Source organism: Oncorhynchus tshawytscha, linkage group LG20 (assembly GCF_018296145.1).
Source record: "Oncorhynchus tshawytscha isolate Ot180627B linkage group LG20, Otsh_v2.0, whole genome shotgun sequence".
NCBI lineage: Eukaryota > Metazoa > Chordata > Actinopteri > Salmoniformes > Salmonidae > Oncorhynchus > Oncorhynchus tshawytscha.
The window spans coordinates 13,420,207-13,442,413 of record NC_056448.1 but is presented as its reverse complement, the minus strand read 5'-3'; the positions used below and the strand labels follow the sequence as shown (position 1 = coordinate 13,442,413).

General features: G+C 39.8%; 2 protein-coding genes across 2 annotated transcripts; one reads left to right on the top strand and one right to left on the bottom strand.

Moving 5' to 3' along the window:
- Positions 1-10,029: 10,029 nt before the first annotated feature.
- On the top strand, positions 10,030-14,399 carry orai1b (ORAI calcium release-activated calcium modulator 1b). The gene is made up of 2 exons (XM_024380689.2): positions 10,030-11,144; positions 11,378-14,399. Exons 1-2 carry the CDS (start codon positions 11,031-11,033, stop codon positions 11,936-11,938), a joined length of 675 nt encoding a protein of 224 aa, XP_024236457.1. The 5' UTR covers positions 10,030-11,030; the 3' UTR covers positions 11,939-14,399.
- morn3 (MORN repeat containing 3) lies at positions 14,400-22,188 on the bottom strand. Its single transcript, XM_024380688.1, has 6 exons — positions 21,843-22,188; positions 21,309-21,455; positions 15,796-15,953; positions 15,492-15,651; positions 14,725-14,909; positions 14,400-14,583 (listed from the first exon to the last, which is right to left on the bottom strand). The coding sequence occupies exons 2-6, from the start codon at positions 21,451-21,453 to the stop codon at positions 14,521-14,523; spliced, it is 711 nt and encodes a 236-aa protein (XP_024236456.1). The 5' UTR covers positions 21,454-21,455; positions 21,843-22,188; the 3' UTR covers positions 14,400-14,520.
- Between the last annotated feature and the right edge of the window lie 19 nt (positions 22,189-22,207).

Sequence of the window (22,207 nt, the reverse complement as noted above, 5' to 3'; positions counted from 1 at the left end):
AGAGATGATTGCCATCTTAGTCAGCCACATCCAGGCGTTATCACATCCGGCTGTTATTGGGAGTCCCATAGGGTGGCGCACAATTGGCCCAGTGTCGTCCGGGTTTGACCGGAGTAGGCCATCATTGTAAATAAGAATTTGTTCTTAACTGACTTGCCGAGTTAAATAAAGGTCCAATAAAAAATCTAAAACATTTAATGAAAGAGATGCGTTGGTAAGCTTCTCATTAGCCAATCTGGACACAAACACTGGATCAAAACAATCAAACTATACATTAATGCTTTTTGGCCTGATTATGAAACTAGAAAGATACAGTACCTTCATCAACAAAACATATTTGGCATGTGTATGCTTTAATATGTGGACTGAAAGGGGCATCAAACAGTCATAGAATCAAGTCTAAAAATAACAATTTGACGACCATGTTGGTCACCTTTTCCCACATCTAAGTAACACTTCTATGTTCCTGACACAATTCAGATATCCTTTGCCTATCAGCTGAAGACTGTGTCAAGGAAGACCTCACTTCGACCCATCAAGAAGAGTATTTCACCCCAGTCGGGAGGCACAACCCATAGGAGGAAGACTGTCCTGGACCACCAGCTTGTTGGTGATGCTTGCAAGGAGGCTATTTTATTTTATTTTTTAAATATATATATATATCACCTTTAATTATCCAGGTAGGCTTCTTTTGGGGGTTTGTCTCTTCATTGTCTTAACATGTGGGGAGTGACTTAGAAAGACCCTTTGTGTGTTGCAGCATTGTAGACCATCTTGATGGGAGCCATGGTCGACAGACATACCTCCTTGCCGTCGGAAGAAGACAGAGCAAGATTGGCAACTACTACATCATGGTGGACAAGAGGTTTGTTCCCTGCCAGGCAACTAGCGGTCTGTGTGCGTTTGATGAACTGTTCAATGCCCACTTTGTCTTTAACCTGACGTATGACGATGCTCTTGTCAACTTCTACACATTTGTGCAGACAACCATCGACAACATTGATGTAGACAAAACAAGAGAGGCCCCTAGCATGATAGAGTTGAGGAAAAAAACTTCTTAACTAGATAAATGTAGGTTACGGTGCTTTTGCTGTCAAGTGTTGCACAGAAACAGCCAGTCCTTGATATCTCATTTGAGAATTAAGCACAGTTTCTATCCCTCCACCAAGTTTAGATTGGTCGGTGCTCAAGATAATTGTAGATGGCAGTTTTCAACGTACTCCGGTTTCAGAAAACATTTGAATAGTATTCATAAGGATATATTGGTAAAGTAGTTGATGCATTAATCTTAAAAGTGCCCTCTCATGTTGCTGATTCTCCAGTCCAGTCAGAAGCTCCACAAATGGGTGGCAACATTGGTGTCCCACACGATAACACTCAGTGATTGTTTTGAGAAGAATGGACAGTCTTGCTAAAGATATGTGAGCCTCCTTCATTGCCATGTTGCAAGCTAGCGGTGTTGCAAATAGTTGTGTCAACAGTAGTTTGTGATTTAGAAGAGCTCACTACTGGGCTGCACTCCCAAATTGAACAAGATGTTCTGTCAGTTATGCCTATGGATAACCCCTCTACATCTGCTGTAAAGGATCGTTTGGAGAACTTTGAAAACCCATTTGCCAGTTTTAACACAGAAACCAAGAGATGTTGTGGAGTCAGTAGAAGTAGTGTTGAGAGTTAGATACGACAGCAGGCAAAATAAACAAACATGCATGTATGATCAAGTCCCAGTGAAAGATACATTTGTATTCCTACACTGGAAATATTGACGTTCATGTGTCGACAATTCTGAAATCTGTAAGTTATTGGAAAATGCACCTAGGGATAGATCTGTGGAAGACACATATGAAGACTTTTGTGTTGGAAGTTTCTTTGAGACTCATCCCTTGTTCTCAAAACCTAGAAATGCTTTACAGATCCAATTGTACTATGATGACTTTGAAGCTGCCAACCTGCTTGGATCCAAGCGTGGTGTTTACCAGATAGGCACCGTTTATTTTGTCCTCACGAATCCCCACCAAGTTGAACTCTGCAGTGATGAATATTCATTTATTTTCATTATTTCATTATCAAGATCTAAAAGAAATATGTATTTTATGCCATTCTAGAGCCCTTGGTTAATGATGTTAAATTGGAGTGATGGTGTAAAATTACTTTCAACTGATAGAGTTTATGGCACTATCTGCCAAATAACCGGAGACAATTTGGGGGTGCATGCAGTCCTTGGTTTCAGAGTCCTTCAGTGGTCATTACTTTTGCCGGTTCTGTTTGATAGAAAAGTCGAATGCTCAGACGGTTTACAGTGAGGATGACCTTTGTGTGGTAAATATCAATTTGAAATGCATTTGAATCAGTTGCAGTCAGACCCACAGCTCCCGTCTGTGAATGGTGTAAAGAAATTCTAAACTGAACAGTTTGCAGCGCTTACATGTTTGTAGTCATTGTTCTGTGGACATAATGCATGACATTCTTGTAAAGGTGGCTCAGTTTGAGTTAAAATTGTTTTTTGAATATGTCTCTGAAAAATTTCTTTAGAAACGTGCACTTCTCTCTAGAATCTACTCATTTGACTATGGGTACTTGGAACGCAAAAACCATCCAAATAAAGTCAACCTATAGAACAGTGGAACTGGCATAGCACTTAATTATTTTCCAATTGTCTTGTGAGAAATGTTCCCTTGATTTTGGGGGATGTTTTTCCACCAGAAAATGAGAACTAGAATTTGCTGCTCATCTTACTGCAATAATCCATTTTTTTTCTTAGCCAGGGCATGACTGTATCTGAAGCATTTGATAACTGAACATCACACACTTTTCAAACAGTTGTTCCTACATAACTTAATACCCACACATCACTTTATGAAAACACCCAGCATGCATAAGACAAATCAGTCCTGTATTACATATGAGGTTTGAGGCAAAGCACAAACTCTTTAGAACACCCTCAAAAACTTCAAGAACATTACTAAGTCCCTTACCAAAAAACACCAATTTCCTATAGGTCATCACTGGGAGACATCACCATTGCGACAAACGGAGTATGGACCGATGAAAGCATTTTCCCTGAGTGATTTTACTGCTGGTGAGGAGTTTGCAGCGTCAGTTCAGGTCACTATGCAGAAAGCCATTTACTCTACCAGCTGGGTTAAGATGGATGGCATGGAGTACATAGAGGGACTGTTAGTTTGCATTAAGATGGAGCATGAAATGCCAGTCTTGTGTAAGAGTTGGGTCACACCGATGGGTCATTTGAACAACACCTGAAGTGTTGTATCTTAACACTCGAGGGTGTTTCAATACTAACACTGAGTGGACCTATATAAACACTGGACGAATGTTAAAATGAACACGCATGGTGTTAAATAAACACTTTCAAATTTGCTGTGAAGGCGAGGTCAGTACAGGTGCATCAAAGCTGGGACCGAGAGACTGAAGAAGCAATCTCAAGGCCATCAGACTGTTAAATAGTCATCACTAGCCGGCTACCACCCGGTTACTCAACCCTGCACCTTAGAGACTGCTGCCCTATATACATAGACATGGAATCACTGGTTACTTAAATAATGGAACACTAGTCACTGTAATAATGTTTACATACTGCTTTACTCATCTCATATGTATATACTGTATTCTATTCCACTGTATTTTAGTTAATGCCACTCCGACATTGGTCTCAATGTAATCAAGATTTCTCTTCAAACTATTGCACGCACAAAGCTCTTATGTTATCTTGAATAAAAGCATAAACATCAAACTGGTTTCATTCGGTGAAGGGAAGTGTGAGCTGAGACGGTGACAATAGTTTTAAGTTTAATCAACATCTTTAATCATCCAGTTCAATTGCAACAGTGGACACATTTAATTAGAACACCTCAAAGTACACTATAATTTCACGTCTGTCGTTTGAATGAGGAGACCAAGGTGCAGCGTGGTAGGCGAACATCTTACTTTTATTAAATGACACCAAAAAAAACGAACGTAAAGCTATATGCAGTGCAGAAAGCAACTACACACAAACAAGATCCCACAAACTAAGGTGGGAAAAAGGCTGCCTGAGTATGATCCCCAATCAGAAACAATGATAGACAGCTGCCTCTGATTGGGAACCATACCAGGCCATCATAGAAAATACAACAGATTGCCCACCCTAGTCACACCCTGACCCAAGTCAAATAGAGAATAAAAAGGCTCTCTAAGGTCAGGGCATGACAATAACAGGACAAAACAAGTATTTCCCCCATTTTAGAGCTGGCATAATATGGACATGTTATGCTTTGCAATGTTGATGACAATGGACTATTTATCTACTAGTAGCACACACCACAAAACATATTTAAACTGGCATAAAATAGACATCTTATGATCTACTAGTCAACAACTCAAAGTTCACTGTAATATAGAATAACCAATTATTTTACCTCATGTTTTAAGCTGGCATAATATGGCCATCGTATGGTATGCAATGGTCATCACACTGGATTAATGATCTACTTGTGGCACACTTTAAAAAAAAAGTATACCAGCCATTTTGAAAGTGTTTTTTTATTACATTGGGATCATCAAAGTTCACTGTAATATAACAACTTAAACACATGATAAAGAATGTGGGGGACCAAGTAAATGTTGTTATTTATTTATTCATTTTTATTTATTTATTTGACACTTTTTTAATGACATACAAAGAGAAAAATATCAAGCACACTTAGATATTGCTGTGTGTGTGTGTGTGTGTATATGTCTATAGTGTTTATCATGACTTATGACTATGGGTGTGTTCTTAAATTCTATCTGGAGTGCCAGAGAACGCTCAGAGTGCGCTCAGGGTGTTCGTAAATTCAGAACATTGTCGGATTGTCCTTTGGTAAATTCAGAGTGTTTCGTACTCGGAGCATTCAGAGCGCATTCTGGACACTCTAGAGTAGGGTTGATCCGAGCATTCTAACCTCACAATGGCAGTCAAGCAACCAAGCTAACAGGCTAATGTTGGCTAGCTTGCTAGCTACTTCCAGACGCAAATGAGAGAACAGTAGAAAGTCTAAACAGTATATTTGACCTCTGAGCTTCCCTATCAAATCAAAAAATATTCAATCAGAGAACCTAAAAAAATAACAACAATGACAAATGGTTTGATGAAGGAAGCCAAAGCTGAAGAATGAAATTGAGAAGCCTATCCAGCCAAAAACATAAAGACCCAGGAAACCTGAGTCTACGCCTTCACTATGGTGAATCACTAAAACAATACATAAATACACTATGGAAAAAGAAGGAGCATCATGTCAGAAATTAGCTTAATGTAATTGAAGAATCGATAGACTTTAAAAAATATAATATTAGTTTACCTTTTTTTAACCAAATAGGCCAGTTGAGAACAAGTTCTCATTTACAACTGCTACCTGGCGAAGATAAAGCAAAGCAGTGCGACAAAAACAACAACACAGAGTTACACAAACAAACGTACAGTCAATAACACAATAGAATAATCTATGTACAGTGTGTGCAAATGTAGAAGATTAGGGAGGTAAGGCAATAAATAGGCCCTAGAGGCGAAATAATTACAATTTAGCATTAACACTGAAATGATAGATGTGCAGATGATGATGTGCACGCAGAGATACTGTGGTGCAAAAGAGCATAAAGATAAATAACATATGGGGATGAGGTAGTTGGATGTGCTATTTACAGATTGGCTGTGTACAGGTACAGTGATCGGTAAGCTGCTCTGACAGCTGATGCTTAAAATTAGAGAGGGAGATATGTCTCCAGCTTCAGTGATTTTTGCAGTTCGTTCCAATCATTGGCAGCAGAGAACTGGAAAGAAAGGCGGCCAAAGGGGCTGTTGGCTTTGGGGATGACCAGTGAAATATACCTGCTGGAGCGCGTGCTACGGGTGGGTGTTGCTATGGTGACCAGTGAACTGAGATAAGGCGGGGCTTTACCTAGCAAAGACTTATAGATGACCTGGAGCCAGTGGGTTTGGCGACGACTACGTAGTGAGGGCCAGCCAACGAGAGCATACAGGTCGCAGTGGTGGGTAGTATATGGGGCTTTGGTGACAAAATGGATGGCACTGTGATAGACTACATCCAGTTTGCTGAGTAGAGTGTTGGAGGCTATTTTGTAAATGACATCGCCACAGTCAAGGATCAGTAGGATAGTTTGTTTTATGACGGTATGTTTGGCAGCATGAGTGAAGGAGGCTTTGTTGCGAAATAGGAAGTCAATTCTATATTTAATTTTGGATTGGAGATGATTAATGTGAGTCTGGAAGGAGAGTTTACAGTCTAACCAGACACCTAGGTATTTGTAGTTGTCCACATATTCTAAGTCAGAACCGTCTAGAGTAGTGATGCTAGTCGGGCAGGTGGGTGCGGGCAGCATTTAGTTTTACTAGCATTTAAAAGCAGAAGACTCTAACTACTTTGGGAAAATTGGAACACACTAAACAAACAACAACACGAAGAGTTATCTAAACCCCTTCTCCAATCTTTTTGGTTCTTTAACAAAAAACAAACAGCGAAAACTTTACAAATCTTAGAATCAGCTATTAAAGACTACCAGAACCCACTGGATTCTCCAATTACATTGAATGAACTACAGGACAAATTACAGGACAAAAAGGCCTGTGGTGTTGATGGTGTCCTACATAAAATGACAAAATATACAGACCACAAATTCCAATTGGATACTTAAACTCTTTAACATCATCCTCAACTCTGGCATCTTCCCTAATATTTGGAACCAAGGACTGATCACTTTTGTGGATTGGGGTTGAGGCAAATTTGACACCAATAACTTCCGTAGGATATGCATCAACAGCAACCTTGGGAAAATCTTTTTCATTATCATTAACAGCAGACGTGTACATTTCCTCAGTGCTGTACTGAGCAAATGTCAAATTGGATTTTTACCAAATTACCGTACAACAGACCACATATTCGCACTGCACACCCTAATTGACAAACAAACAAAACAAAGGCAAACTCTTCTCATGCTTTGTTGAGTTCAAAAAAGCTTTTGACTCAATTTGGCATGAGGGTCTGCTATTCAAATGGGGGGAAAGTGGTGTTGGGGAAAAACATATGACATTATGAAATCCATGTACACAAAAAACAAGTGTGAGGTTAAAATTGGCAAAAAACACACAGATGTCTTTCACAGGGCCGTGGGGTGAGACAGGGCTGCAGCTTAAGCACCACTCTCTTCAACATATACACGACCGGTCAAAAGGTTTAGAACACCTACTCATTCAAGGTTTTTCTTTATTTTTTAAAACATTCTACATTGTAGAATAATAGTGAAGACATCAAAACTATGAAATAACAAATATGGAATCATGTAGTAACCAAAAAAGTGTTAAGCAAGTCAAAATATATTTTACATTTGAGATTCTACAAATAGCCATCCTTTGCCTTGATGACAGCTTTGTACACTCGTGGCATTCTCTCAACCAGCTTCATGAGGTTGTCACCTGGAATGCATTTCAATTAACAGGTGTACCTTCTTAAAAGTTAACTTGTGGAATTTATTTCCTCCTTAATGTGTTTGAGCCAATCAGTTGTGTTGTGACAAGGTAGAGGGATATACAGAAGATAGTGTGTCTTTGTGAGATGCAGTGTGGGTGAATGGATATCTCTGCATGTGTATTTCCCACCATAAAGCATGGAGTAGGAGGTGTTATGGTGTGGGGGTGCTTTGCTGGTGACACTGTCTGTGATTTATTTAGAATTCAAGGCACACTTAACCAGCATGGCTACCACAGCATTCTGCAGCAATACGACATCCCATCTGGTTTGGGCTTAGTGGGACTATCATTTGTTTTTCAACAGGCCAATAACCCAACACACCTCCAGACTGTGTAAACAATTTTACCAAGAAGGAGAGTGATAGAGTGCTGCATCAGATGACCTGGCCTCAACAATCCCCCGCCCCGACCTCAACCAAATTGAGATGGTTTGTATGAGTCGGACCGCACAGTGAAGGAAAAACAGCCAACAAGTGCTCTGCATATGTGGGAAGTCTTTCTGTTGGAAAAGCATTCCATGTGAAGCTGATTGAGAGAATGCTAAGAGTGTGCAAAGCTGTCATCAAGGCAAGGGGTGGCTTTTTGAAGAATCTAAAATATATTTTGATTTGTTTTACACTGTTTTGGTTACTACATCACTCCATGTGTTATTTCATAGTTTTGATGTCTTCACTATTATTCTACAATGTAGAAAACAGTAAAAAATAAAGAAAAACCCTTGAATGAGTAGGTGTTCAATTTTTTTTGACCGGTAGTGTATATAAACAAATTGGCGAGGGCACTAGAACAGTCTGCAGCACCCGGCCTCACCCTACAAGAATCTGAAGTCAAATGTCTGCTGTTTGCTGATGATCTGGTGCTTCTGTCCCCAACCAAATAGGGCCTACAGCAGCACCTAGATCTTCTGTACAGATTCTGTCAGACCTGGTCCCTAACAGTAAATCTCAGTAAGACAAAAATAATGTTTTTCCAAAAAAGATCCAGTTGCCAGGACCACAAATAGAAATTCCATCTAGACACCGTTGCCCCAGAGCACACAAAAAACTATACCAACCTCGGCCTAAACAATCAACCCCACAAGTAACTTCCACAAAGCTGTGAAAGATCTTAGAGACAAGGCAAGAAGGGCCTTCTATGCCATCAAAAGGAACATAAAATTTGACATACCAATTAGCATCTGGCTAAAAATACTTGAATCAGTTATAGAACCCATTGCCATTCATTGTCTTGGGTCCACTCATCAACCAAAAATCAACCAAATGGGACAAACACCAAATTCAGACACTGCATGCAGAATTCTGCAAAAATATCCTCCCGTGTACAACGTAAAACACCAAATAATGCAGGCAGAGAAGAATTAGGCCGATACCCGCTAATGATCAAAATCCTGAAAATAGCTGTTAAATTCTACAACCACCTAAAAGGAAGTGATTCCCAAACCTTCCATAATAAGCCATCACCTACAGAGAGATGAACCTGGAGAAGAGTCCCCTAAACAAGCTGGTCCTGGGGCTCTGTTCACAAACATAAACAGACCCCACAGGGCCCCAAGACAGAAACACAGTTAGACCCAACCAAATCATCAGAAACAAAAAGATAATTACTTGACACATTGGAAAGAATTAACAAAGAAACAGAGCAAACTAGAATGCTATTTGGCCCTAAACAGAGAGTACACAGTGGCAGAATACATGACCACTGTGACTGACCCAAAATCAAGGAAAGCTTTGGCTATGTACAGACTCAGTGAGCATAGCCTTGCTATTGAGAAAGGTTGCCGTAGGCAGACGTGGCTCTCAACAGAAGACAGGCTATGTGCACACTGCCCACAAAACGAGGTGGAAACTGAGCTGCACTTCCTAACCTCCTACCAAATGTATGACCATATTAGAGACACACATTTCCTTCAGATTACACAGACCCACAAAGAATTCGAGAAAAAAAAATCTAATTTTGATAAACTACCATAGCTATTGGGTGAAATACCACAGTGTGCCATCACAGCAGCGCGATTTGTGACCTGTTGCCACGATTAAACGGCAACCAGTGAATAACAAACACCATTGTAAATACAACCCATATTTATGTTGATTTATTATTCCATTTTTCTTTAACTATTTGCACAATCATTACAACACTGTATATAGACATATTATTTTGGTACTTGTGTGAGTGTAATATTTACTGTTCACTTTTTATTGTTTATTTCCCTTTTGTTTACCAATTTCACTTGCTTTGGCAATGTAAACATGTTTCCCATGCCAATAAAGCCCCTTGAATTGAACACCTCACTTTGACCATTTACTCCCCCTAGCAGGACTGGTTAGACTGTTTGCATGTTTCCTAGAGTATTGGTAACTGTGCTAAAACCGGTGTTGACCGTTCTTAAATTCATCAGTATTATGTGCTCTGGCACACTCCAGACGCGAGTGCTCTAAAATCGGAATAGATAGCCAGAGCGAATTTACGAACGCACCCTATAACTAAACACATGTTGCTTTCACAATTTAACATTGGCGGAACAGCACCCCATGGAGGCTACTGCAATCTCACTCTACCCGTGACGTTAAAGTAATAACATGAAAAAAAGCGTGCTATTTAAAACAAATACGAGTTGGTATCATTTTTATTGGGGAAGATTGAGTAAGCGTGTGTCAGACTGTTTGCTTGGAATGATTTGTAGCTATCGTCTCAATCTATGCATGAGAGTGCATCCGAAAACACGCGACACCGTAAAGTGTTTGCGCACTCAAATTCAGGAGGACACAGATTGATGGATTGACTGCGTTTTGCAAGTGTCGGCTCACTTGGCCCCATTGTCTCAGTGCATATCTCATATACCCAAGTGTTGCATGAGTCGGGAAAAACTTTTGTCTTGATCAAATTACAATAAAACCGATAGACTTCACTCTTTTCTTTCGATCTATCATTCGGGTCAGTCGACGTGCGTCTACCAGTTCTGACGTGTTCTCTCTAAACCACGAAGACCCCTTCGAGACGCCAGAGAAAACATCTCCTGGGTGATCATCTTCAAAATCTTCCTTCATCATGGGGTCAAGTAAGCTTGGTGACATTTTGCACAAGTGACCCTACATGAAAAACAATGACCGTAATCTAATCATTGTACGAACTAGAAATAGTTTTGTGGTGAATTAGGTAACTACCTTGTTTGTATGATCAACTATAGCAATAACTCACTTATTTTACATAGGCAAACTTGTTCCAAGTTTATTTATCTTTACCGCAATGGTTTATGGGTAATCCGGGGGTGCAGCCAGCCATCCAGCTCGATCGAAACCGCGGTGCGGAAGAGGTGGACGTTACAAAGGTAAACAGGAATACTAGCGAGAATCGATAGAATGGACCTCAACCGATAATTTTTCTACATCGATGTCCGTGGACACCGAGGATGTTACTATCTAGGCTAGCTAATGCCAATTGTTGAACAGCCACATAGGCTACGAGTCAAACAACAATCAGCCCGTTCAGTCTATTCAATTTCAGCAGTGCAATGAGTCTGAACGAACATTCATTACAAGCACTGTCGTGGAGGAAGCTTTACTTGAGTCGAGCAAAACTGAAGGCTTCCAGTCGAACGTCTGCTCTACTGTCTGGGTTCGCTATGGTAAGGAATAAACTGGCCCAAAGTCAGATGCATAGCAGCAGAGGCAATTATTTGATGTGCATAGCATGAGGACCAGCATCATCCAAAACCAGAAACGTTATGTATTAATCATGTATGGATTTCTTGCACTCCCTAGTTAAAAAAAAAAGAGTTCTGCTTCATTTTGGAAGGTCATGTTCCAGACAGCCTGTCTTGTATGCTTATGCCACAATGTTCTTCCCCCCTTCTCTCAGGTAGCAATGGTGGAGGTTCAGTTGGACACAAGCTATCCATACCCACCTGGTCTCCTCATTGCCTTCAGTGCCTGCACCACAGTGTTGGTGGCTGTTCACCTCTTTGCCCTGATGGTTAGTACCTGCATCCTGCCTAACATCGAGGCAGTCAGTAATGTTCACAACCTCAACTCGGTGAAGGAGTCGCCACATGAGAGAATGCACCACCACATAGAGCTGGCCTGGGCCTTCTCGACAGTCATTGGCACCCTGCTCTTCCTGGCTGAGGTGGTGCTCCTCTGCTGGGTAAAATTTTTACCCATTAGGCCTAAGAACCACAACCCCAATAATGGGACCATATCTGCAGGTGTGGCTGCCGCCATCACCTCCACCTCTATCATGGTGCCTTTTGGCCTGATATTTATAGTCTTCGCTGTACATTTCTACCGTTCCCTTGTCAGCCACAAGACAGACAGGCAGTTCCAGGAGCTGGAGGAGTTATCCAACCTGACCAGGCTGCAGAATGAGCTGGACGGTAGAGGGGAGTCCCACTTGCAATCCCCTAGCTCTCATTTCCCATAAAGACTGACCTCTCGTTGATAATGTCTATTTCAAGCCAATCCTTTGTTGCCAATAGTTATACATTTCTGTTAAAACGCTACATAATCTGCTCATAATTTCAAAACATTTGAGATGTTACTCACCGTTTCCAAATGTTCACATTTCTAGAGATTTTTTTAAATGATTTTTAAAAGAATGATTCCAGACAGTGTTACTTTTAACTGTGAAACTATACCAGTTAACAGTCTTAAAGATGCACTCCAACCAATCGCAGCGCTCCAATGGATAGCACCTGCCAGCAATTCCAACACCACGGATAAGCTCATATGTGAAACGCATGAAAGCCATTACAAAAACAGAATTTCTAACCAAAAACAAATCGTTTTAAATGGCTTTACAATTGAAAAGTGCGCAGGTACTTGCTACTGTGATTCCTGAAATGCAGAGCCTGTTAAATTATTTTTCTAATTCAAAATTATACTTTAGTTACATTGTTTGCTAACTCAGCTTGCTTAACTAGCTCTGTCTTATTGACCACCTAATATTGCAGTTAATAACTTTTTTTTTATATAAAAAAAAAAGCTAAATTAGCCATGCTAGAATACAACTCTCATCTGCTGTCGACATCGGGATACGATTTAAGAGCACTAGTTAGCTCCAAAAGTGGTTAGTAACTTTGGCTGCATGCTGACAGTGCATTCAGAGCTGTCCAGTGGCTAGCCACACTACAACCTTCATTTTACCAGGTTCCCATGAAGCAATTGCAATGACAGTCAACCACAACATACCCAAGAGTCTCCTGACTTTCACGGGGTAGTCTGTGTTTAATTTCATTGTGTATTAAAAACACAGTTTGTCATTGTGAGGGGATTACGCCAGTGGTTCGAAGGGGGAATTAGGCTTCCTGGGAAAACGTGGTCCAAGGTTGCAACAGTAACCAAGGGGGCCGGGGGCTTAGCAAAGGGTCATTTGGATTCGTAACATACCACACAAATTGCTAAATCTTATGAAATCATACAAATTGCTATATTTGTAACATATCACACAAAATGGATGACATAGCACACAATTGGATGAAGTCGTACACAAAAAACGGGTAGCACTTTTGTCTCGTGACCAGCACTTTCAAAACTACTGGCTGAAGTTATACAAATGTTTGAGAATGCATCTTTCACTGGCACTTGGAGCATTTAGGCCAGTTTTTTTTTTTTTTTACCTTACAGGTAATGGTAGGAGGGGGGCTAAAGAGGCCTCTCATTAAAAGGATCGTTCACCCAAATTACAAAATGACGCTGTTTTCCTTACCCTCTAAGCAGCCCAAGGACAAGGTATGAAAGCAATCTATGCTTTGGTGTCCCTGGCACTGTTTCCACATGTTAACGTTTTAGCATTTGTGGCACAAATCACATTGATGGGTCGATATTAGCAATTTTCACGCATCGTGTCCAAATCATAAGAAAGTATCTCAAATTGGTAGTAAAGCTCAAAAGTCACTTAAGTTTTGAACATGATGTGCAAAAAATGACGAATGGGATTTGTGCCTCAAATGCTAAAACGTTAGCTTGTGGAAACAATCCCAGAGAAATTAAACCAAAGACTGGATTGCTGTCATACCTTGTCCATAGACTGCTTAAAGGGTAAGGAAACCAATATGTCATTCTGTAATTTGGGTAAACTATCCCTTTTAACTACTATATTGTGACACGGTGGCTTGCCTCATTGTATTCTATGAGCACCAATGAACGGGCACGTACCTCTGCCCAGGCGTTGCTGATGCATGCCAGATCTTACAATGCCTGGATAGGTATTTTAAGTACCAGCTAACCACATATGTTATAACAATCTGGTGTCCGAAGGCGCAGTCGACGATGTGGCATGCAACCATTGGTTGATGCATGCAATGTCTGACCAGCGAAACGCGACCATTGTCTTACTTCTGTCAGTTCTGTATTCAACCTAAGGTTCAGGTTTCAATTCATGTTTGAGAGATTAAATGTAATCAGCCTGCTTAAGTTATTTTTAGTCTAATCGGTTGGCCAAATGTTGCTGCATAAACTCTACAAAAAGTGTTTTCATAGTTGTAACCTGTGGTATTGAAATAGCATTTTGTACCATGATTATTTGGTCGGAAAATATGAATTTGTGACTAGAAAAGCGTCAAGTTATTTTCACTGCTGCTTAAACAGTGAATACAGAGATTAACTGCACATATTCTTTCTAAACACAATTGGCTTTGTAAAAGTGTTATCTGTTGATTTCATTTTCTGTTCAAAGTGCACCCTTTGTGACTTGTTTGTACACTGAGTGGGTTGGTCTTGGCAAATGTAACTTTACTTTTTGTTTTGCTTCTAGGAATGTGTTTGTAATACCTCGAGTTGCCACTGGGAATGATATCCAGATGGCACCATGATCTCATTACAAGTCAAATCATGTTCAGTGGTCCCGTTTCATAGAAGTAAAATTACTCAAATCTTCCTCATGATGATGTGCTCTCTTTATTCGTTACATGATGGCATTTAACAGCATGGTAAGTGAGCATGGTGTGCAGAGATCAGCAGAGATGGAGCACTTTAGGGTGTTCTGATGTTCTTCTTTGGCTTGTCCTATTCACTGTGGTATGTTGATTGTGTTTCCATTAAAACTGATCTCACATCCAACAGATGTACCTTTTTAAATAGAGAAAAGGGGGAGACCTCACCATACTGTGAATTGATATTCACATAAGCAGGTAAAGTGGCTTGGCTCAACACTTGCAACACCCGGTAAAGACAAACCTCTTAAAATACTTCAAAAGACAACGTATGTACCTTAGGAATTGGGTATATTGTTGGTGTTGGTGCCTCAGCTCTTCCAAAGTCAGAGACTGTTCCACATTTGGCCACTCCGTCCACCCAGAAGCCCTCATAAAGCTGACCTTTGTCCAGGTAAAAGAACTTTCCATGCCCATTCTTCTTCCCATACTTCCAGTTGCCTTCATACCTGTTTTCATTGGCTTCAAAACAAATGAGAGAAGTCGCAACCTGACATACTGTATATAGTCTACGGCTAAATCCATTCAAACCCACACAGAATTAATTAAAACCAAATTACAACTTTTTTTCACAAAAAAATCACTGTTGGCACAGTAGTAAGACTTGTGTGCAATATTGATGTCTTAGTGTTTCATTGAATTACATCCATATTGTCAAAGTACACTAATGAAGATGCAATAAAATGTAGTCTACAATTACTTCATCTTTCTCACCCATCCACTTGCACACTCTGGAAATCAACTTATGTTGTCTTCCACACACCCCTGACAACAGTCATTCCTTCTTTTTTTAAATGGTTATTTTTTTAAAAATTTAACCATTTTAACTAGGCAAGTCAGTTAAGAACAAATTCTTATTTACAATGACGGCCTACCCATGAACAGTGGGTTAACTGCCTTGTTCAGGGGCAGAACGACAGATTTCTTGTCAGCTCGAGGATTCAATCCGGCAACCTTTCGGTTTCTGGCCCAACGCTCTAACAACTAGACTACCTGCCGCCCCAGTCATGAGATAGTCTTAAATGTAAAATAATGTGCCCTTACCGAGACGAAGCATGCCCTGTCCGTGATGTTTGTTTTTCAGCCATTCTCCCTCATATATGTCTCCATTTTCATAATACATCCTGCCCCAGCCACTCCTCTGATCCTCACTCCATTCTCCCTCATAGCAGGCAGTGTCACTGTAGAAGTAGGTCCCAAACCCCTAAGGTAGATGAGAAGACATAGAAACCTGCCCTTGTTTCACTGAGGCCAGGTGTCTTATAATAAATGAAGAAATAGAATAGGCCTAGGTTAACATTATTTACATTCTTAGCCTAACAAAACAAACATTGTCCTGTGTACATACATGCTTTTTGTCATTTTCCCATCCACCTGAGTATTCCCTTGAATACTCATTGGTTACAGACAGGAGTTTGCTGTAGGTCCCGTATCCATCACGTTTGCCATATTTCCAGTCTCCATCATAAATGGCCCCGGCCTTCTTCCAAATTTGAGTTCCTTTGCCTAGAAAAATTAAAGGAACAGTGAGAAAAGCCACCCACATATTCATTGCAGATTTAAAAAATAATAAAAGGTCTAGCTGGTAACAAATTAAGTGATGACCAATACTATTGAAGTTATAGTGGGAAAGAAAAAAAGTTATCTACAGTACCTGACAACTTTGGAAACACCTACTCAATCCAAGGTTTTTCTTTATTTTTTTACTATTTTCTACATTGTAGAATAATAGTGAAGACATCAAAACTATGAAATAACAGATATGGAATCATGTAGTAAGCAAAACAGCGTTAAACAAATCAAAATATTTTATATGAGATTCTTCAAAGTAGCCACCCTTTACCTTGATGACAGCTTTGCACACACTAGGTATTCTCTCAACCAGCTTCATGAGGTAGTCACCTGGAATGCATTTCAATTAACAGGTGTGCCTTGTTAAAAGGAATTTCTTTCCTTCTTAATGTGTTTGAGCCAATCAGTTGTGTTATGACAAGGTAGGGGTGTTAGAAGATAGCCCTATTTGGTAAAATACCAAGTCCATATTATGGCATGAACAGCTCAAATAAGAAAAGAGAAACGACAGGACATCATTAGTTTAAAATATAAAGGTCAGTCAATATGGAAAATTTCAACAACTTTGAAAGTTTCTTCAAGTTCCAAAACCATCAAGCGTTATGATGAAATTGGCTCTCATGAGGACTGCCACATGATTGATTTGATTTGATTAGGATCTTTTAGTCCTCATTTGGACTAATCTTCCAAGAGTCCTTAAACATTAAAATACAATTTATAATACGATCACATTTTCACATATAACACACTGCTACAAACAGACATAATACACTAACATATTGACCCGATTAATACCCTAACAGTCTAACAAGATAGATTGATTCTTCATCGACCATAGTCCAGCACAACTTTCATATGTATTATATTTAAATGGTTTTAAAGTATTGTTTGAATTTATATATTGAAAGGTTTCTGGTTTGCTCAGCTAAATTATTCAATTTCTTTATTGGTCTAAATCGAAATGTTATTTTGACTATTTCTCTTTTCTGTCTGGATAACACATACAGAGCCTTGCGAAAGTATTCGGCCCCCTTGAACTTTGCGACCTTTTGCCACATTTCAGGCTTCAAACATAAAGATATAAAACTGTATTTTTTTGTGAAGAATCAACAACAAGTGGGACACAATCATGAAGTGGAACGACATTTATTGGATATTTCAAACTTTTTTAACAAATCAAAAACTGAAAAATTGGGCGTGCAAAATTATTCAGCCCCTTTACTTTCAGTGCAGCAAACTCTCTCCAGAAGTTCAGTGAGGATCTCTGAATGATCCAATGTTGACCTAAATGACTAATGATGATAAATACAATACACCTGTGTGTAATCAAGTCTCCGTATAAATGCACCTGCACTGTGATAGTCTCAGAGGTCCGTTAAAAGTGCAGAGAGCATCATGAAGAACAAGGAACACACCAGGCAGGTCCGAGATACTGCTGTGAAGAAGTTTAAAGCCGGATTTGGATACAAAAAGATTTCCCAAGCTTTAAACATCCCAAGGAGCACTGTGCAAGCGATAATATTGAAATGGAAGGAGTATCAGACCACTGCAAATCTACCAAGACCTGGCCGTCCCTCTAAACTTTCAGCTCATACAAGGAGAAGACTGATCAGAGATGCAGCCAAGAGGCCCATGATCACTCTGGATGAACTGCAAAGATCTACAGCTGAGGTGGGAGACTCTGTCCATAGGACAACAATCAGTCGTATATTGCACAAATCTGGCCTTTATGGAAGAGTGGCAAGAAGAAAGCCATTTCTTAAAGATATCCATAAAAAGTGTCGTTTTAAAGTTTGCCACAAGCCACCTGGGAGACACACCAAACATGCGGAAGAAGGTGCTCTGGTCAGATGAAACCAAAATTGAACTTTTTGGCAACAATGCAAAACGTTATGTTTGGCATAAAAGCAACACAGCTCATCACCCTGAACACACCATCCCCACTGTCAAACATGGTGGTGGCAGCATCATGGTTTGGGCCTGCTTTTCTTCAGCAGGGACAGGGAAGATGGTTAAAATTGATGGGAAGATGGATGGAGCCAAATACAGGACCATTCTGGAAGAGAACCTGATGGAGTCTGCAAAAAACCTGAGACTGGGACGGAGATTTGTCTTCCAACAAGACAATGATCCAAAACATAAAGCAAAATCTACAATAGAATGGTTCAAAAATAAACATATCCAGGTGTTAGAATGGCCAAGTCAAAGTCCACAACTGAATCCAATCGAGAATCTGTGGAAAGAACTGAAAACTGCTGTTCACAAATGCTCTCCATCCAACCTCACTGAGCTCGAGCTGTTTTGCAAGGAGGAATGGGAAAAAATTTCAGTCTCTCGATGTGCAAAACTGATAGAGACATACCCCAAGCGACTTACAGCTGTAATCGCAGCAAAAGGTGGCGCTACAAAGTATTAACTTAAGGGGGCTGAATAATTTTGCACGCCCAATTTTTCAGTTTTTGATTTGTTAAAAAGTTTGAAATATCCAAAAATGTCGTTCCACTTCATGATTGTGTCCCACTTGTTGTTGATTCTTCACAAAAAATACAGTTTTATATCTTTATGTTTGAAGCCTGAAATGTGGCAAAAGGTCGCAAAGTTCAAGGGGGCCGAATACTTTCGCAAGGCACTGTAGATGGTGGACAATCTATTCCTATTATTTACTGAATGTCTGTCTCTTACCAACATTCTCTTTTGTCCAAATGATTTAATGATCCACTAAATCAAATGCTTCACTAAAATCTAAAAATAGTACTCCACAAAGCTGCCATTATCCATAGCATTGAGCCAATGGTCAGTCATGTCAACCAATGCAGTGGTAGTAAAATGTTTTTTTTTTGCGATAAGCATGCTGATTGGCTGTAATCAGATCATTCTTTTCCATGTACTCCCATATTTGTCAACTCACAATACCCTCCAATATCTTACTGAGTGAAGGGAGTAGACTAATTGGTCGACTAGTGGGAGGAGTAATTGTTTTTTTTTTTGCTGTCTTTCAGGATAGAACACAGTTTAACATGCTTCCATACATTTGCAAATGTCCCCTTTTCCAGTTACCAATTAAATATGTATTTCAGTGGAGCTGCTACCTGGGGAGCAGCATAGCGAAGTAAAAAATTGTCCATAAGATCATAACCTGTAGATTTACCATTGGGTAATGACTTCAATAGGTTTAACACCTCTACTGACACCATTTGTAGACTAAAAGAGCATGTTGTTTTGCTCATAATATGATCATCAATCCATTGGACAATAGCTTGTTTGGAAGAATGGGTGTTTACATTATCGCTCATTAAATACATTTTCTTTGTAAAAAAACCTGCTAAATTATTGGCAATATCAGCTGGTTTTGTGATTGTTCTCCCATCAATCTCCACACTAGATGGGTATGATGAGATAGATGTACCAAGTAAGCCCTTCACTGTATTCCATACCTTTTTACAACCACTAAAAGCATTTTTGTAAAATAACGTTTTTTTCTTACGATTTAATTTAACTGCATAATTACGTAATGTTCTATAATTCTGTTCATCAATTTCTATTTCAGATTTGGCTGCTAAGACTTTTGCCATATTTCTTTGAGAAAAAGCTGCACCCAGTTCCTCATCAATCCATGGAGATTGACGAACCTCAACTGTACTCTTTCTTACTGGTGCATGATGGTCTATTACCTCAGTGAGCAAATCAATAAAGCATTCAGTAGCGTGATTTAAATCATCCTCTAGATAAATCAGCGCCCAGGGTACAGCAGCCAAATAATTTTGAAATAGCTCATGATTACATTTTTAAAAATGTATCATGACCACAATCCTTTGGGGTTTCTTTGGAACATTGGTGTTCATGGTAATGGCCACAATATTATGGTCTGTCCAGCCCACTCGCATTGATCTGGCTTTTAAGCATTGCAATGGTATATTACAGAAGATCAGATCAATGCATGTATCTGAACGATGACCCAACTTAGTTGATGATCTAGTAGTATCATTAACCATTTGTTTCAAACCACAGTTCTACATCTCTGTTACTATCTGTGGCCTGGTCAAACCCAGTGCATAAGTAATCCAGATAGGACACCTTAGAGCTAGGTCTATACACACAACCTACCAATATGGGTGCCTGGTGAGGCAGATGTACTTGAGCCCATAGTGCCTCTATTTGACATACATTAAGGTCATCTCTCCTCTCAAAAGGTATATGATTCTGAATGTACAGTGCTACACCCCCACCATTCCTATTTCTGTCCCTTCTAAGTAAACTATATCCATGAATGTTAATTTGCCCATCATTTACAGATCAGGAAAGGAAGACCCAGAATTACCTCTGCTGCAGAGGATAAGTTCATTGGAGTCACCAGCCTCAGAAATTGCAGCCAGAATAAATGCTTCAAGTAACAGACACATCTCAACATCAACTGTTCAGAGGAGACTGCGTGAATCATGCCTTCATGGTCGAATTTCTGCAATGAAACCACTACCAAGGACACCAATAAGAAGAGACTTGCTTGGGCCAAGAAACACGAGCAATGGACATTAGACTGGTGGAAATCTGTCCTTTGGTCTGAGGAGTCTCAATTTGAGATTCTTGGTTCCAACCGCTGTGTCTTTGTGAGACGCAGAGTAGGTGAACAGATGATCTCCACTTGTGGTTCCCACCCTGAAGCATGGAGGAGGAGGTGAGATGGTGTGGGGGTGCTTTGCTGGTGACACTGTCTGTGATTTATTTAGAATTCATGGCACTTAACCAGCATGGCTACCACAGAATTCTGCAGCAATATGCCATCCCATCTGGTTTGCGCTTAGTGGGACTATCATTTGTTTTTCAACAGGACAATGACCTAACACACCTCCAAGCTGTATTAGGGCTATTTAACCAAGAAGGAGAGTGATGGAGTGCTGCATCAGATGACCTGGCCTCCACAATCACCTGACCTCAACCAAATTGAGATGGTTTGGGATGAGTTGGACCGCAGAGTGAAGGAAAAGCAGCCAACAAGTGATCAGCATATGTGGGAACTCCTTCAAGACTGTTGGAAAAGCATTCAGGTGAAGCTGGTTGAGAAAATGCCAAGAGTTTATTATTCTACAATATAGAAAAAAATAAAGACAAACACTTGAATGTGTAGATGTCTCCAAACCTTTGACTGGTACTGTATGTTCTTAGAATCTGTTGAAAGATTATTATTTTTAAATTGGAGAGAACCAATCACAGCCCATGTGTCTGAACGGTGACACAGTAAGCCTAGGCCTAATACTTGGTGTGTGGAAAATCTATGTCATGCTACAGTAGTACCATGCTTCTTGCTGTCCAGCCAATCCCCGGTGTATTCATCTCCATTGACTGAATAAACAGTGTGTCGCAGTCCACACTTTTGTGCCTTTCTGTCCCATAATTTTGACAGGGGCTCCACTTTTCGAGGTTTCTTCAGATGAGGCATGGCTGTAAGCAGAACATACATGATTTTCAAACATTGTTTATTAACTTAAAGGCACAATCCTTAATCAATTTACAGCATAACTGCAGCCCCACCACCAACTGGTTTGGAGGATGCTGTAGAAATAAATGTATCTGGTAACCACTAGACTACAGCTATGGATGCAAAGACTTGACAGTCCATTCATGGAACAGGTAGTTGAAAATAGTTTATCATTTGAAGCTAGCTATAGCTACATTGTTTGTTTACATTGACTGATCAAATGACAACCAAAACTGAAACAAAATAAGAACATTTCGCAGATTATGCCAACAAAGTTAGCTAGCTAGCAAATGTGACATTTTTATACATTACTTTTACAGCTAAAAATAATTGATTAACTCAAATTGTACCTCGTATGTGTCCAAGCGAACGACTCCTATTAGCTCAATCCACTTGTCTTTTCAATTTTCAAAGTGAAGTCAAATTTAACATTAGGTCAACATAGCTGGTTAGCTAGCTAGGTGGTAAAAGACAAGCGAGGCCACAATGACCAAGCGTCCTATCCCCATAGCAACTAACTTGCATAGATGTACAAATACTAGATTTCGTTCGGGCTGAGAAACTTTCTCAGTTTTTGTAAATGTGTCATTATATTGCCCTCAAAATAATTATTCAAAACATTCATACAAATACAGTTCTGTTTATGAAAATGTTACTGTAGTAGGGGTTCCTGTCTAGTAAGTTTGTTTCTGCACTTTAGAACATGTGACGACAC